The 15,278-nt window shown below is 35.1% G+C and overlaps 1 protein-coding gene across 6 annotated transcripts in view; it reads right to left on the bottom strand.

Annotated features, from left to right (window-relative positions):
* Positions 1-4,464: 4,464 nt before the first annotated feature.
* SLC1A7 (solute carrier family 1 member 7) overlaps positions 4,465-15,278 on the bottom strand; it is a 39,650-nt gene continuing 28,836 nt past the window's right edge. For 3 of the 6 annotated variants that reach the window (XM_087929929.1, XM_087929928.1, XM_087929930.1), the window contains 4 exons: positions 11,623-11,757; positions 7,943-8,042; positions 7,281-7,513; positions 4,465-4,808 (listed from right to left, as the gene is read on the bottom strand). In XM_087929929.1, coding sequence (XP_087786055.1) covers positions 4,565-4,808; positions 7,281-7,513; positions 7,943-8,042; positions 11,623-11,757 — 712 coding nt within the window. In that variant the 3' untranslated portion in view covers positions 4,465-4,564. Of the gene's footprint in view, positions 4,809-6,538; positions 7,514-7,942; positions 8,043-10,486; positions 10,684-11,622; positions 11,758-15,278 lie in introns of those variants that run through there. The other 3 variants (XM_087929931.1, XM_026707157.2, XM_087929932.1) reach the window with 2 other exon arrangements.

A 15,278-nucleotide genomic window follows, 5' to 3' on the forward strand; every position in this document is an offset into this window, starting at 1 on the left:
TAGATATGTCTATGGAACACAAGTCATAATTCATAATTCTAAACCTGATTGCAAGTCTTAATTTCTTTTCCGTGGAACTACAAAATGTCAGGAAGAAGAATACTGGGGAGCAGTTGCTTTGTATTATCATAGAAAATATTAGGATTTTTAAACGCGAGTTCATGCTGCAAGTTAGAGTGCCCACTTACTCTTATCCACAAAGAAAAAGAAATATAATGTGTTAATTAAGAAGGCCCAGATTTTTCTAAATTTTCATATACTAATGTAGGATCATGGCAGCAGCTCAGAGTGGCTTGTTATTTCAGAATCCTGGTTTCTGCACTCGCAGTATTACACCTAATAACAGTTCTTTAAAATCGGGGGCGGGGGGGGAGAGGGAGGGTACAACTTGGTCTAAAATCCTAGTTTATTACGGAGGGAAAGATATGTTTAAGGCCCTTCTCTTCCTTGGTGCTATAAAGCAGGCCACTTGGTCATGCTATCAGCCATGCTTTGCCAGGCCTATTAGGTTGCTCTTTCTTACCTGCTGACTAACTGGAGGCATCTTAAAGTAGTTCTCTAGCTACAGCTATGTGGAAATCCAGTTTTGACAGTTTGCTTTTATTTATATATCAAACTTCTTAACCACTTATCTCCCTCATAGAGATAAAGTTCACACTGCAAAACACCAGCAATCACTCATAACTTTACTTGAAGTTCCTGCACATAGTTTTTTTTAAATAGCTTTTTATTAAGTTCCTCTCATTTGTAAACAACTTTTAACTATGCACTCCCCTTATTAGGGAATAGCTCTGCTTTTACAAAGAACTTGGCAGAAGTAGAGCAGTTGCAATCCAGTTTTTAACTGTAGATCAGTAGGGAAAACACCTGATAACTATCTATGCCAACCAAATTTGCCAAGAAACGTTGAGCCATTTACATCCTGTTTGCAGTCTCCAAACAATTGCATTATTGCACAATATAAATCCAGCTGTTATACCACCAAGGACAGGAACTGGGGAGAGAAGGTTTTAGACAGATTTTACAAAAGTAAGAGCTTCTGTTATGGTGAAATTACATCTTTTAATTATTTTTCTATACATTGCAATAATTTGTGGGGATAGCTTGATATTTTCAAGCAGCATAGTTTCCTCTTGAAATCTGGGAATAATTTATAAAATGATGCTGCCAAAGCAGTATTTTTCAGAGGCCTGTTTTATATCTAATGTGTAATTAAAAGTTGTAATTCCCTTTGTCACACATTTGTATCTACAATGTAGCATGCACCACATATTAAAATTACACCCAGTAGTAAGATTTCAGCCACGTATTTCTTAAGTATCTGGGGACAAAGAAACCCAAATAAATATTACAGCTGAATAAAATAATTTGTCTCTATTTAGTTAGCTTTATCCAAATCAAAACATTATCTAAAATAACCAGACATTTGCGTCAATCTTCCTTCTCCTCCACTACCAGGACTGTACACTATGAAACAAGATAAAGTTAATCATATTGGATATTGATATTGGATACTTAAGATGTAAAATATTTAGTATTCCTATATTTGTTGTTATTGAGAGTTCAGTGGTGATGTTCTTACACTGCCTCCTATATAAAACTAGGAAAGGCGCATATAATACCACTCTGCTATTATTAGTAAAAATTCTATATTTTACAAACAAATTAAAATAACTCCTCTAGGAATATGCTTTGTCCTCTTATATCTTGGGGGTTGGAAATCAAATGAGAAATTGAATGTCCTACATTGGAAGCCTAGTCTGAGTAAAATTCTCTATTATTCCATTTTCTATGAGCAGAAAATTTCTCATTTTTTCTGCTTCTGAGGGAGATCACAGGAGTATAAGATGAATTCTACTGATCTGGATCAACCTAGCCCAACTTTATCTTCCATTAATAGCCAAGTAAATAAAAAGGTCAAAGTCATGATGTCAGTAGCTCCTGCTTGCTGATATTATCTTGTAAATGGTATTAAATGAATTCATTATTTCTAATGAAAAGGAGAATAGTCAGTGAAGAAATCTACTAAGCTAGTTTGTTGGTTTTCCAGCAAGCATAATTATGTTGGCTACACTTTGAGGTGTTGAACGATGAAACACAAATCCACAATTAGCTATATGTACCTTCCCCTATTTTTTTTGATTTTGTAAAAATTCACTTGTCCTAATAAAAATGTTCTATTTTTTCCCCTCAGCCAGTATGAATACTAAGCTATTTAGAAGAAAAAATATACATTTATTTCACGTAGTCTTAAGTGCTCACCCTGCTGTAAAATCTTTAAAGGAATATATTTGGTTATTAGGAAATGCATTCATATATAGAAATATGCTAATTAAGCAACATATCAGTTCAGCCATAAAGAATTCTGGTCTTTATGCACAAATTATAATTTGGAAGTTATGCCAGTAAACAGATGGGTGGAAAATGTTGCTTATTTGAATATTCATTTAATTTTCAAGTGCTCGATAAAAATATCATGATTCTTATAACATTATTGTTCAGTATTGCAGGTCAACTGTTTTAAATAAGAACATTTCAAAAGTTATTTATAAAGTGCAATGATAAAATTTTAATAATTCATTCTAGATTCAAAGTGCCCCCCCAGGAAACACAGTATGTATTCTCTAAGAAGGTTTGTATATTTTAGGAGTAAAACCTTTGTATCTATAAGAGCTTCAGTGGCATAGTGGTTAGAGTGCAGTACTGCAAACTACTTCTATTTCTACTTCAGATTGAATCCCACCAGGCTCAAGGTTGACTCAGCCTTCCATTCTTCCGAGGTGGGTAAAATGAGGACCCAGATTGTTGGGGGCAATATGCTGACTCTGTAAACCACTTAGAGAGGGCTGTAAAGCACTATAAAGCGGTATATAAGTCTAAGTGCTATTGCTAGTATTAACAACACATTATTTTTCATTGGGAGAGGACAATTAGATGTCAGGCATAAACCTGATAGTCAAGCAACTTGATAAATGAGAAAGCAAAGGAACAATTGCCTATTACAATTACAATCCCGACCTACATAATAATAATGCCTCATGTGGGGCGCCGAAAAGAGCCTGTAACTTGTGTGGCTGGTTGGTGCCCTGAGAGTTGTCCCTTCACTTTTTAAATTATTTTAACATAATTAAATAATTTAATTATTTTAATTAATTTTTTAAAAATTATTTATTGTTGCCTCCCTCTAAAAAATAATTTCAAAATTGTAATTTTAACATTTTAATTTTATATACTGTTTTTATATTTTGACATTTTGTTGTGGACTGCCCAGAGTCCTTCTCTGAGTGAATTGGGCAGTTCAGAAATGTAACAATAAATAACACCTGCTCTGCTCTGTCTGAGGGAGCATGCATTCTTTGATGCTAATCAGCATTCAAGAATGCCCAAGAACTCCAGTGCTTCACTGTCCATACTCTAAATTTGCATGGGATTAGCAAGACAAAGGGTTGTGTGGAATTCAGGTGGACGAATATTACTTTCAGCATATAATTGGAGAATTTAATTCTACTATTTGGTTTTGCAAAATCCAACCCTAAGATATTTTTAACCATTAAGCAACATGAATCTTCAGTCTGCATAGTCCTAAAACTAATTTGATGTGTAATATATGACTTCAAATGATTGGCAATATGCAGAGGTATTCAATATTTGGCTATTTATTATTGTTGGAATGCAATGGTTCTAATTAGAAAGCGTTTTCTCATACGTCATACTAACCTGCATAGGCCACAAATATAGATAGTGGTCAGTTTACCAGACTTCATATCCAATAAAGTAGTTGAGAATTGCACACAAAATTAAAATTTTGAAGAGGAAATGTCAAGAGGATTTAAAATTAAATTTGATAATATGTCCCCATTCACATGCAGTTTTGAATTCTGAATCCCCCAAATATCTATTAAAAGAATGTTATACTTTGTGAGGACATAATCTTCTCAGAATATAATCTCTACAAAATATAATCCTTCCATATTTTTGTCAAGAAAACTACATGGATATGTTCATTAATTCACCAGGAGTCAGGTCGATTTGAAGGAGATTTTATCTTTTATGGTAAAACAGAAAATTGTTAAATAGGTGTACTTTTAAAAAAGAAATAAGTTTAGTGTAATAATACAGACAATCTCTTTTTCACAATGACTTGTTTATTAAAAACATTTTTGCTGGAAGCAATTTTAATATACATGGTTCATTTGAAATCACTAGATGGTATTTTATGAGGCAAAGGATACGAGAAAGAAATGGAGAGTAAAGAAAGAGAACAAGCAAATTCCCATTTAAAAATACAATTTTAGGATTAGTTCACAAACAAATTTCCTTCCCAAATGGTTCCATCTCTCTTCCTCAACAAATTAGACAAATATGAAACTTCTTTTTCTCTCCATTAAGGAATAAGGCAGGGATAAAATGTTTGGAAGAATAATAAATGATCAGTGGAAATAAACATTCAAAACATAAAAGATAGAATAGTGAAGAAGAGAGAGTAAAAGAGGTCACGCGAGGACTTGTAAGCTAAAATTTCACAAAAACCCTTCTTCCATGACAGGCACTGAGAAAGAGAAGATTAATAATTGTTTCCAGCTGTAGAAGGAGCCAGATTTCTTTGAACACAGCACAAAATGGCAATTTCTTTACAAGTTTGCCTTATGGGACATATACAGCTCCAGAATCTCCACCCCTCCCTGGTCATTGCCAACCTAGTGAAGGCCACTGCTGATGTTTCCACAGAGCTATATTGCATGTAGAGTGTCCAAAGGTAAAAGAAAAGAAAAAACTGCTTTGGACACTTCTGCCAAAGGAAAGGCATGCTTAAAAAAAGAAAGAAAGAAACAAGTTACAAAATTGGCAGATATATCTCGTCCTAAGGGAGAAAAAGCTGCGGCTGCCAAAATCTAAACTGATTGCATGCTATTTTATTTTCCCTTGCAAACAGCACTGGTGATAAACACCATATTCCTCTATTTTTGTTATCCCGATATTTTTGTGTCATGAATGACAATATTTGATTCACTTTCAGGCGATGAGCTTCATACTCTTTTTGGTGAGAGATTCAGACGTCTAGCCCAAGTGTTAAAGCTATAAAAGCAGTAATTCCCTTTTAGCCCCTTTCCATCTAATAGGCTGTAGGAATGTTGCAGCAATTCAAAAGCCACAGCTTTGCTTCTTGTCTCAGATTTTCTCTAAACTGCTCCAAATGGAAGCCATTGCTAAATTAAAAGCATAAGACTGTTAGAATTGGACATTGGAACTGACTGGGAAGAAAGTCATCCAAAATACTTACATAGCATGTTTGTGTGCTTGGTGGAGGAGGGAGGGGACAAGTTCAATCATTTGCATTTATAGACAGCAATCATAGGATCATTATTAATCTGAATATATCATTACAATGAAACTATGCCACAATTGCATATGCTAAATTCTAGCTTATGTTTTTGAGAACACTCAGACCACAAGGGATTTGGGCCCAAACTATCACATACAGAAATTATAAAATTACAGAACATTGTGTAGTCTTTTTTAGCACCAGTTATTTTGGTTAGGGATTTTTATAATTAAACTAGTGTATTTCCCCCAACCATGGCAATTTAAAGATGTGTGGACTTGAAATCCTAGAATTGCCCAGCCAGCATTCCATACCTGTACATCTGAAAGTTGCCACAGTTGTAAAACACAAATTTAGTCACTGTGGACTTTACCAAATTAGAGGTGGAAGAAAAGGAGATGCAAAAGAGAAGGAAGTAATTGGGAGACTAATATGATAGGGAATGTTTAGAATGGGGCTTGATAGTTTATTTTTAGGGATCTTAAAAATAACACTCCCCTTCTCTCTCACCTCATTAAACAAAACATAATATTTCTCAGTTCAAAAATATACTATTATAATATATACATTGTAAACCTTAGAAAATAATATGTAACAAACAGTATTAGTTGCAATTTATCTCTCCAAATAATTCAAAGTAAAAATGAAAGGGCTCTGAAAATCTTTAATATGGAATTTCTATATATGATCATTATATGTTGCTACTATGATAGTCAAAAGGCCATCTAAACTACTATTAGAAGTTTACTAGATGAAATTCTATGAGGTGGTGGATATAAAGATTGCACTGGTCTATTCATTCATTCCTTAAATTTATATAGTGCCATGTCAAAAAAACTCATGGAGGATTCATACAACTGTAAAATGCAACACTAAAACTTCCACAATAACTTAAAATTAAATTTAAGTTACATTAAAATTAGAATTACTTATCAGCTCCAGTGTTACCACACTTCATCCCAAGTCCCCAGTTTTAACTAGCTTCTAGATTTTAACTAGCTTCTAGAAGGCTTTATTGATGGAGCCAATCTTGTCTCCAGGAAGGCCATTCTATATAACAGGGGCCATCATAGAGAAACAGCACCTCTGGGCCTCAGTTCCCCTCCCCTCTCAAAGTGGTGTTGGGGAGCAGTATTAACAGTATTAGCAGTTTCTCCTGGGACAGACAGGTCTCACTGGCTTGAAGGAGGCAGTCCCAAAGTTACTTAGGTGTCAAGCCATATAGGGTGTTATAAATTAAAACCATTACTTTGGCATGCAATCAGAAAGCTACTACAGTATTCACTCAAAACATTGAAGACAGCAGAATGAAGCGGCAAACAAGAATAATTTGTTAAACAATTTGAACCCAAGTCTCATGTAACACCAATTTATTCACTGCTCTCTCCACTTTCATCTTTGCAAGGAAAGCAAACCCATTTCCATTTTAAACTAACCACTGCTTATGATTGCAGTGTATCCAAATCAGCAGGTTAATAACAATGCTTTATTCACATAACACGGGCTCAGTAACCAGGACCTGATCCCCTCCACAGTTTATCTTTAATCCATTGGCTAGTTAGTAATACATTTTTAAACTAAGGATCATAGAACAGTAATGAATTTCTGGTATATTCATTGTAATTAGAAAAACAAAGACAAGGTGATTTATTAGAAATCATTTCAATGGATCAATGGATCAGAAGGTTTCTTCTTAGAAACATCACCATATTTGTTTGCCCAGCATAAACAGAATTTGTCCAGTGATTCATTCCTTTCTACTAAACCATCCAACCAATGGAAACCATCTTCCATGAAGCCTTCTGTCTTCACAGATGTCCACAGCTATCTTATAACTTCAGTTCAGGAATAACAGTCATTGCATGCCTTGCCATTGAAGAAGCAGGTCATGTCCCAGCTTCATTTACAGGATATTCTTTTGTTTTCAGATACTTTTAGGACTTTTAACTGTACTTACACATTTGTTTCCAATTCACTGATTTCAATAGTACAGTGGTCTTTATTGTTGGGTTTCTCTGTGTAATGTTCTGAGTGATTCTCTTCTTGTTCCACTTGAATAGGTAAGTGATGCAGTGTTGTTTTGACTGCTTCAGGTCCACGCATTTTATTTATGGATTTCACACAGCCATTCTTCTGATAAGCAATGATTTTGTGGATACTAACAGGTTTTGTTTCTCCAATCAAGGGCATCTATGGATAGAACAAGGGGTTCATACTATTACTACTCTTCGTTAATCTAGAACACTTTTCTAAGCTTATATTTCATTGTAGCATGCAAAATTATAGATTGCATCACACTCATGTTGGAAGCACCAAGGCACTCTGGATTGAAAGAATTAGCTGGTGACATCACCATTGTGAGAGAATCAATTAAGGGGCACCTTTCATGTCCTGTGCAGGAGCTGGAGCAAAGGATGGGAGCTCACTCTACCCTATGGCAGCAGATCTCGAATGCAGGCTTGGTAACTTCCAACCCAGCATCCTAACCATGCAAGCCATAGTGCTCCAACAAAATTATAGATAGAACACACTGTTACACAGAATGTCGCTAAAAGAGAGACCTAATTATCTCTGTTTGGTAAAGTGTGACCTCAAAGTATCACATCAGTTTTCTCCTACCTCAGATCTTTCTGCAGTGAATTCTTTTCTGCAAATATGTGCCATTATTCCAGCAGCAAGAGCATCACCCAGGACATTGATCATTGTCCGAAATCTGTCTCTGAGGACAAAATTAAGGCATTAAAACAGTTTCCTTTTCCTTGTTATGTAAATTGTTCATCAATCTACATAGTTATTTGTACACAACATAACAGTACCTGCACACAAGCTGATGTTATTTTACTTGATATAGCACAGGGCTAGGAATAAAAATACCCAATTAATTTAAATGTGTAGGCCATCACACTATGTCAGATCAAATTGCTCCAATATTGAAATCCCATGGACTGATTTTATGGTATGAAAGCATAATACCAACAAGAAATAAAAAAACATTCCATGAACCTATTCCTAATCTGTTTCATAAATGCCATTTTTTTTATGTTGACTCTGGTATTTGATTTTTCCATTTTTACAAAATTAAGCAAAATAACAACTGGAGAAAGAAAAGCTTTCATGGATTTTACATTGTCCACTGTTTACTTTCCTAGGTACGATTTAAAACAAGAAATAATTGAGAAAAGTATTTTTGTGATAAATAAATAACTGAATTTCCCTAAACTGAATCCTCAAATCCAAGCAGCATTGTGCTTCTGGTCGCCAGAATTGTGATACAATTGGTACCAGGAATCACCAAGAGCTGGAATTAATTATAAAAGAGTCTGGTGCAAGAACTTTAAAGAGAAAGAGAGAGAGAGAGACGGAGGGAGGGAGGGAGGGAGGGGGAGGAAGGGAGGGAGGGAGGAAATCATAAACAATGAAGCAAACAATCTTAAAAGTCAAATATTAAATGTTAATAGAATAGAATAGAATTCTTTATTGGCCAATGATTGGGCACACAAGGAATTTATCTTGATACAAATGCTCTCAGTGTACATAAAAGAAAAGATACATTCATTAAGAATCAAGAATCATAAGGTACTTTGTAAATAGTTGGACAGTGTTGAGGCAATTATTTGTTTAGCAAAGTGATGGCGTTCGGGGAAAAACGGTCCTTGTGTCTAGCTGTTCTGGTGTGCAATCACACAAGAATTATAAAATTGGAAAATGCTTTTAGAAGAAAACAGAAGAACAAGAAGGTAGACTAGACCACTTAGGATTTTTTTTAAAGGAAAGAAAATAAGCCAAAGACACAAGCAAGGTGGACTTAAGCCACTCCAAATGGAAACTAGAAAACATTTGGATTTCAACTGGAAAAACAATAAGACTTGGACATTTATAGCTGAAGGATATATAGAAGAATGTAGGAAAACTGAGGAATAAATTGTCAGAAGACAAATAGAGAACAGAATGTCATCAGAATGTCTAATTTTAGATTAATCTCTCTCCAGTGTTTGCATTTGCTGTTATGTCAGCTTTTCGTAACTTTTTTAAAAAATAAATGCACAGTTGGTTTTAAAACTGTAAGGAAAAATTAATTCTATTCTGACTTGTGATTCTCACAAATCAATACTGAGAAAAAACTTCTTGCCAAGTACAGTTTTAAATTGGCTTAAAGTTAAAGTTAAAGTTAGAGGAAATAGCAGGTGTATTAGCCGGAATTACTTTTAGTGCATTGTTTGAAGCTGACTAAATTCATTTGGCAGGTACATTAAATCTGAAATGCATCATATGGTTTCTTCATTCTTTTTCAGCACAATGAGCCCATCTGAGAAGTCAATCACAATGGTTATTATATTGATGTGGGTCATAAAACTAAAATTCAGGAACATCCAGATGTTTGGCTTAGAAAAGAGTAACATGATCCAAAATCAGCAATTGTCAGAGTTTGACTTCTTTAGCATAAAACTGAGTTCAAACAGAAGGATTTTTATTTGCCACTTATGTAGGTGAAAATAAACATATGGATCTGTTTATTTTAACATTTTGTGCCCTTCATTCCCATTAATGCTTTGCTAAAACCTGCTCTGCAATCTCTCATAAGTTTGCTTCCTCTGTAAAGGATGCTTCTGTTTTTGTACTGCATTGTACCCTTTGGTTTCCTGAGAATTTATTTTGAATTTCTCCTAGTAGGTGTTTTGTTGTTTCAGCCATTTCTTAATGCTAGGGATTTTAGAGGGATAGTTATGTTACTCTTTTTCAGTCTCATGATTTTGAAAACTAGCAAATGATTCATTGACAATCTCTCTGGATCACAATCTAGCATGTCCACCCAAAGAATTAAAAATAAAGAGATCTTCAAGGTATAGGAGTCCCCAGCAATATTTCACATGTATTTTGCATCCAGTTGTATGCAAAAAAGTGGTGTTTGTCCTTTGCAATTTTGCTTTTAAAAATTTCTAGATCACTCGACATCAAAAGACATATAGGAAACTTAAAACAATTAAAAGCTTCACACAACAAAATTTACAAATAAAAGAAGCACACAAAATTAAATAAAAGCACTACAGATGTATGGAACTCAACATCACTCCCCAGTTTTGTTGTTGTTCAGTTGATAAGTCGGAACCGACTCTTTGCAACTCTGTAGATCACAGCACTCCAGGGCCCCCTGCCTCTACTGTCTCCCTGAGTTTGCTATATAATCTATATAATCATCTCATCCTCTGCCATCCTTCCTCCTTTTGGCTTCAATCTTTCCCAACATCAGGGTCTTTGCCAATGGGTCTTCTCTTCTCACTTGATTGTCAAAGTATTTGAGCTTTGGCTTCAGTATCTGTCCTTCCAAAAAGACAGTCAGGGTTGATATCCCTTAGGACACCCTGCAATTAAAAGGATCCAAAATATACAACCTCTTTTCAGCTTTAATTTCATCACTGATCATGGGACAGAAACTTGTTCTCTGACCTTATGCGCAAAATTGTCATTTTAAATATACACAGGTGCACCTTGATAAGCCTAAAATGTTTCAGAATGAAGTACTTTGGACTGATAAATTGCTTTGGACTCAGAGTCATCATGAGTGAATTGGTTGCCATATACATTTTCTGAATAAACAAACAAACAATAAATAAAGAAAGAAATAACTGAAAGGTTATCAAAATTTTGCATGTACTATATTCACCTGTCCATTATAATTATAACTTGTGTGAATCATAAAAGGTTATCATTTGACCAGCCTGATTTTATTACCTTTTTTGCAGCAGTTGTTAAGCAGATATCATGGTCATTGAATGAATCCATGGTTGTTGATCCATTCTTCACTATGGGGATTTTTTTGCTGAAAATTTGAAATAAATGCCAGTTTTCAGCAAAACATAATAATTTGTGGTCATGTGATTGCCTAGTGCTACAAATGCATTGTCAAGCATCTGTAATGCAGTCACATGACTATGGGTGGGGAGACTGTCCTTCAGAATTTCAGTTCTGAGCTGTAAATATTTTTTGGGGGGGGAGGTCGTTGGAATTTTGAATAGTCACTAAGTGTCCAAGCTGTAAATCAAGAATTACCTATACACTGAAAAGACAACTTTGGGCTTGCATCTGGAAGGATAATTATTCTATTTTCATTTTGCAGATGAAAAACTGACCCAAACAGAAAGTAAAACCATGAATGAGCTGTGCTATCCTTTGACATGACCATGTACTCAACATCAACAATGTCAACCTCAAAGGGAGTGGTATCTCCCTATAAACGGAATCATTCAATCCTCATGCATCTAATTAGAAAATTTAGAAAAGAAAAATTTTGCTCCACTTACAGAGCCCAATCAACTGCAATTATTAGAGTGATGTCATCTGTAGGCAGCCCCACTGATGTCAAAACGATGACCATGGTCACAAGGCCAGCCTGTGGGATTCCAGCAGCTCCTATGCTGGCAGCTGTTGCCGTAATGCTTTTACAAACAAGCAGAAAGGTCATAATGATGTTACACAGAAGAGCATCCAAAACTGGATAACTTGATCATTAATATGAACTAATGTACTTGGCATAAGAATCAAATACATTTCACCCTGCATTCAGTTGCATAGAATATCCCTGAATAAGGTAAATAAAACACAGGACTGCCCAATATAAGTAAGATCAACTTTGCATCAAGCCAGAGTTTAACTAGTAGAGTTGGGCCCAGGTTATTAGTTCATTGTTTTGAACCATGGGAAATAAAATCAAGGAAAAGCAGCAAGATTGACATTTCACAGGCCGAAATTTAAAGGGTCTGCCACCAGCTGTGAAGTTAGGTTAAAATAAATTGGCCTTAATTTTATCACAGTAGTTTACATACATTTTTTGTAGAACAGCCTGAGGGATCATGAAGCTGAAGAGAAGTTTTCTCTTTCTATTCTGCCACCATCTCTCTTTCTCAGACTATTAACTTGTCTTTTGAGAGAATTTTTCTCTGACATCAACAGGAATGTTTCCCAAATGCAGCATCACAGAGGAAAACCATCCCAAATAGAATCAATGGACTACCATTTTATACTAATCATAATTTTATCTCTTCCTCTTCAAATGCAGATCATTATAAGAAGGGAGTGGTACATTCACATATATTTCCTGTCCCAAGATTCTCCACACTGGCTGTTATTTTTTCCGTTTTAAGTGAACCTAAACAATACTTTTGACTGCCTAAATCCAACTTTTTGTCAGTTTGCTGAAAATTTATTGAAATGGTAAAATCATCAGGTTGAAATTGCCCCAGAGTGGTACTTGTCTTCTAGAGGTGGTAATTAATTAAAAAAATGGGTCTCTGCAGATGGCAGGAGAAACAACCATATTCATGAGCAATAAATTAATCCAGCAGAATTAAGCACTCCTAAATCCACTAAAATAAATGGGTTTTACTTACTGAACGTTGGATTGGATTGCAGGCTTCGGTATGATTACAATTCTCTTAAATCTTTGAGACCCAACAGGCTTTAAAGATATTGTATATGAAATAATTCAGTTATTGGAATGAATGAAATTATTGTTTTGAAGGCTGTTGCAGAGATGGAATTGAGTCTTGATCTTTCGCTAAATTCTTGTCAACTTCTGTGTGATCAAGGTGATATAGCCATCAGCTACGATATAAATTGAGACTTACCAAAGCTGCTAGATTGTACAGTTATTTGATCTGTGATCGCAAGTAATTCAAGTCTTCTTTAATATGCTGTTTAGTAAAGAACAAGGCAATCATCTTGATCTAATAGCAGGAATTTCCCTGTTCTTAGCAATAAATCCCAGCATGGGGCAGAATTGAAATCAGAGCTACAAAAGCATGGATCAATATAGAGCTGAATAGGCTGAACTGGGATAAAGTAACAATATGTCTGATCCAGCAGCACTGCAGTCACATACTTAGACATTTTGCGAAAGAGTTTTGTTTTGATCTGATAATATGGAAACCTGTCAAGTTTGTACAGATCGCAACTTCTTAATGTTTTATGCTAAGCAGTAGAGTATTACTAGTAAATATTCTCCAGATGGATCTGCTCTTCCCCCTCATTTTTTTTGTATTTACAAATACAAAGAAAGCTAAAACAGTATTTACAAAAGAAAAAGGATTGTTTAAGTTATACATTCCTTAGTTGTTCATTTCAATCTCTGAAGCTTTTGAAATGTACAGAGCCTAATACAAAAATCTCAAAAATGGCTCAAAAAGTTGGTCATGATATCAGGACTCAATGCTGGTAAATGCTAAGTAATAAGAAAAGGAAGAATACCTTGTGTAACATGTACAGAGCTTCCTTCTTTAATTTCTCTGGCACCTCTTAAATCGTATAATAAAAACTCGGGAAGAAATTTGATTTGTAAAGTTCATGTCCTCCCTTGTTTATATATTAATACTCAGAGAATGGAAAATAAACCAGATGAGTTTGAGGTCCCAGTATAGGAAAACAAATATGATTCAGTATTTGAACTGAGATTTGGTGGGATGGTTTTCAGAACAGGACTACAATAATTGAAAAAGAAAAGTTATTCAGAAGGAGCAGATGCAGCACAAAAAGGAATTGAATTATATGCTACAATATCCCCATCTGTATAGAAATCCAAAGGCAAGGGTAAGATGAATCCAAGGGTAAGGTAAGTAAAGTGGCTTTCTTAAAATCCTTTGGTAAAATAAGTTTATTATTTTAAAACTTATTTTAAAACACTAAACTTATTTATTATTTTAGCTCAATAAACTAGTACCATATTTGGATACTAATCCACTAATATTTAAACAATTAAAGATAAGCTGTGGATATGTTTTCCACAAGAAAACTGCATATCTTTAAAAAGCAGGACTGGGTGGTTTCAATTTCTCTGATATCTGTTGAGAGAACAACTCTTCCAAAAATGTCTTTCCAGGAAATTCCTTATCAGTCTTGCTGACAACTTTTCCTTCAGCTGGAGAAGCATGCTTTATTTAGACAAAGGACTGTCAGTTAAAAGCAAAAAATCATTTATATGCATATCTTGTAAAGCTCCAGAGTCAGTTTTGGAGTTTTGGGTTTTGACACTTTTGTATGCAAATAATCAATAAAAGCAGCCTTCCCATTTGTGATGGGGAAATGCAGCAAATATTCAGGACAAAATGTTTTTGATTGGGAGGAACTCTTGCTTGAAGTAATATTCAACTGTTGTAGCTTTTTGTTTACAGGCTAAGGAAAGGGGGATTCACAGATCATCACCCCTAGCAACCAACCACATTTGTTTTATCCACAACCAGACAAAAGTGCACCTTTCTTCTGATTCCACTTTCAAATGCAACCAGAGAGCTTTGTTTAGCTTCCCAGAGTGCAAACAACTCATTGAATAGGTATTTCAGATTGTGAATGGATGAGTGTTAGAGATTTTCTTTATTTCTTTTTTTGTGTGAAGTTAGGGAAGGGATTTATTTTCTTCAGGAATTGCACATCTTCTTCATCATCATCATCGTTGTAGCATTTTTCCCGCAGGTGCAGAATCTGCTTTTCAGGTCAACAAGCGTGATTTTGCATGATCAAACACAGCATCAGTGTCCAACAGGGCATTTTTCATGCCTGCATTTATTGTCTAGCCATCTTTCTTTCAGCCTTCCACACGGGCGCTTGCCATCTACATTAAAATGGAAGGGATGTAGGCAACAATATGGGGAGTTGCTTGTAGAACATGGCCGTATCACTGTAGGCATTTCTCCTGCGTTTTCTCTGATGTTGGCATGGTGCCCATTTGCTTCTGAACAGTATCATTGCTGACATAGTCAGGGAGAGAAATGCCTAACAACCAACAAAGCATGAAATCTTCACGGAGTGTACAAGTACTCAATGCATTTGGTCACTGGCCATTTCCTTTCTTCAGGAACTGCTGACATTTTTAACCAGCAGTTAATCAGATGCTTAAGATTTTCCATCTGCACTGTTAATATGTATGATACATTTTATTAGTTCTGAAAATCATTTCATACAATTTTAG

Source organism: Pseudonaja textilis, chromosome 3, assembly GCF_049901715.1.
Source record: "Pseudonaja textilis isolate UNSWEBS1 chromosome 3, rPseTex1.2, whole genome shotgun sequence".
NCBI lineage: Eukaryota > Metazoa > Chordata > Lepidosauria > Squamata > Elapidae > Pseudonaja > Pseudonaja textilis.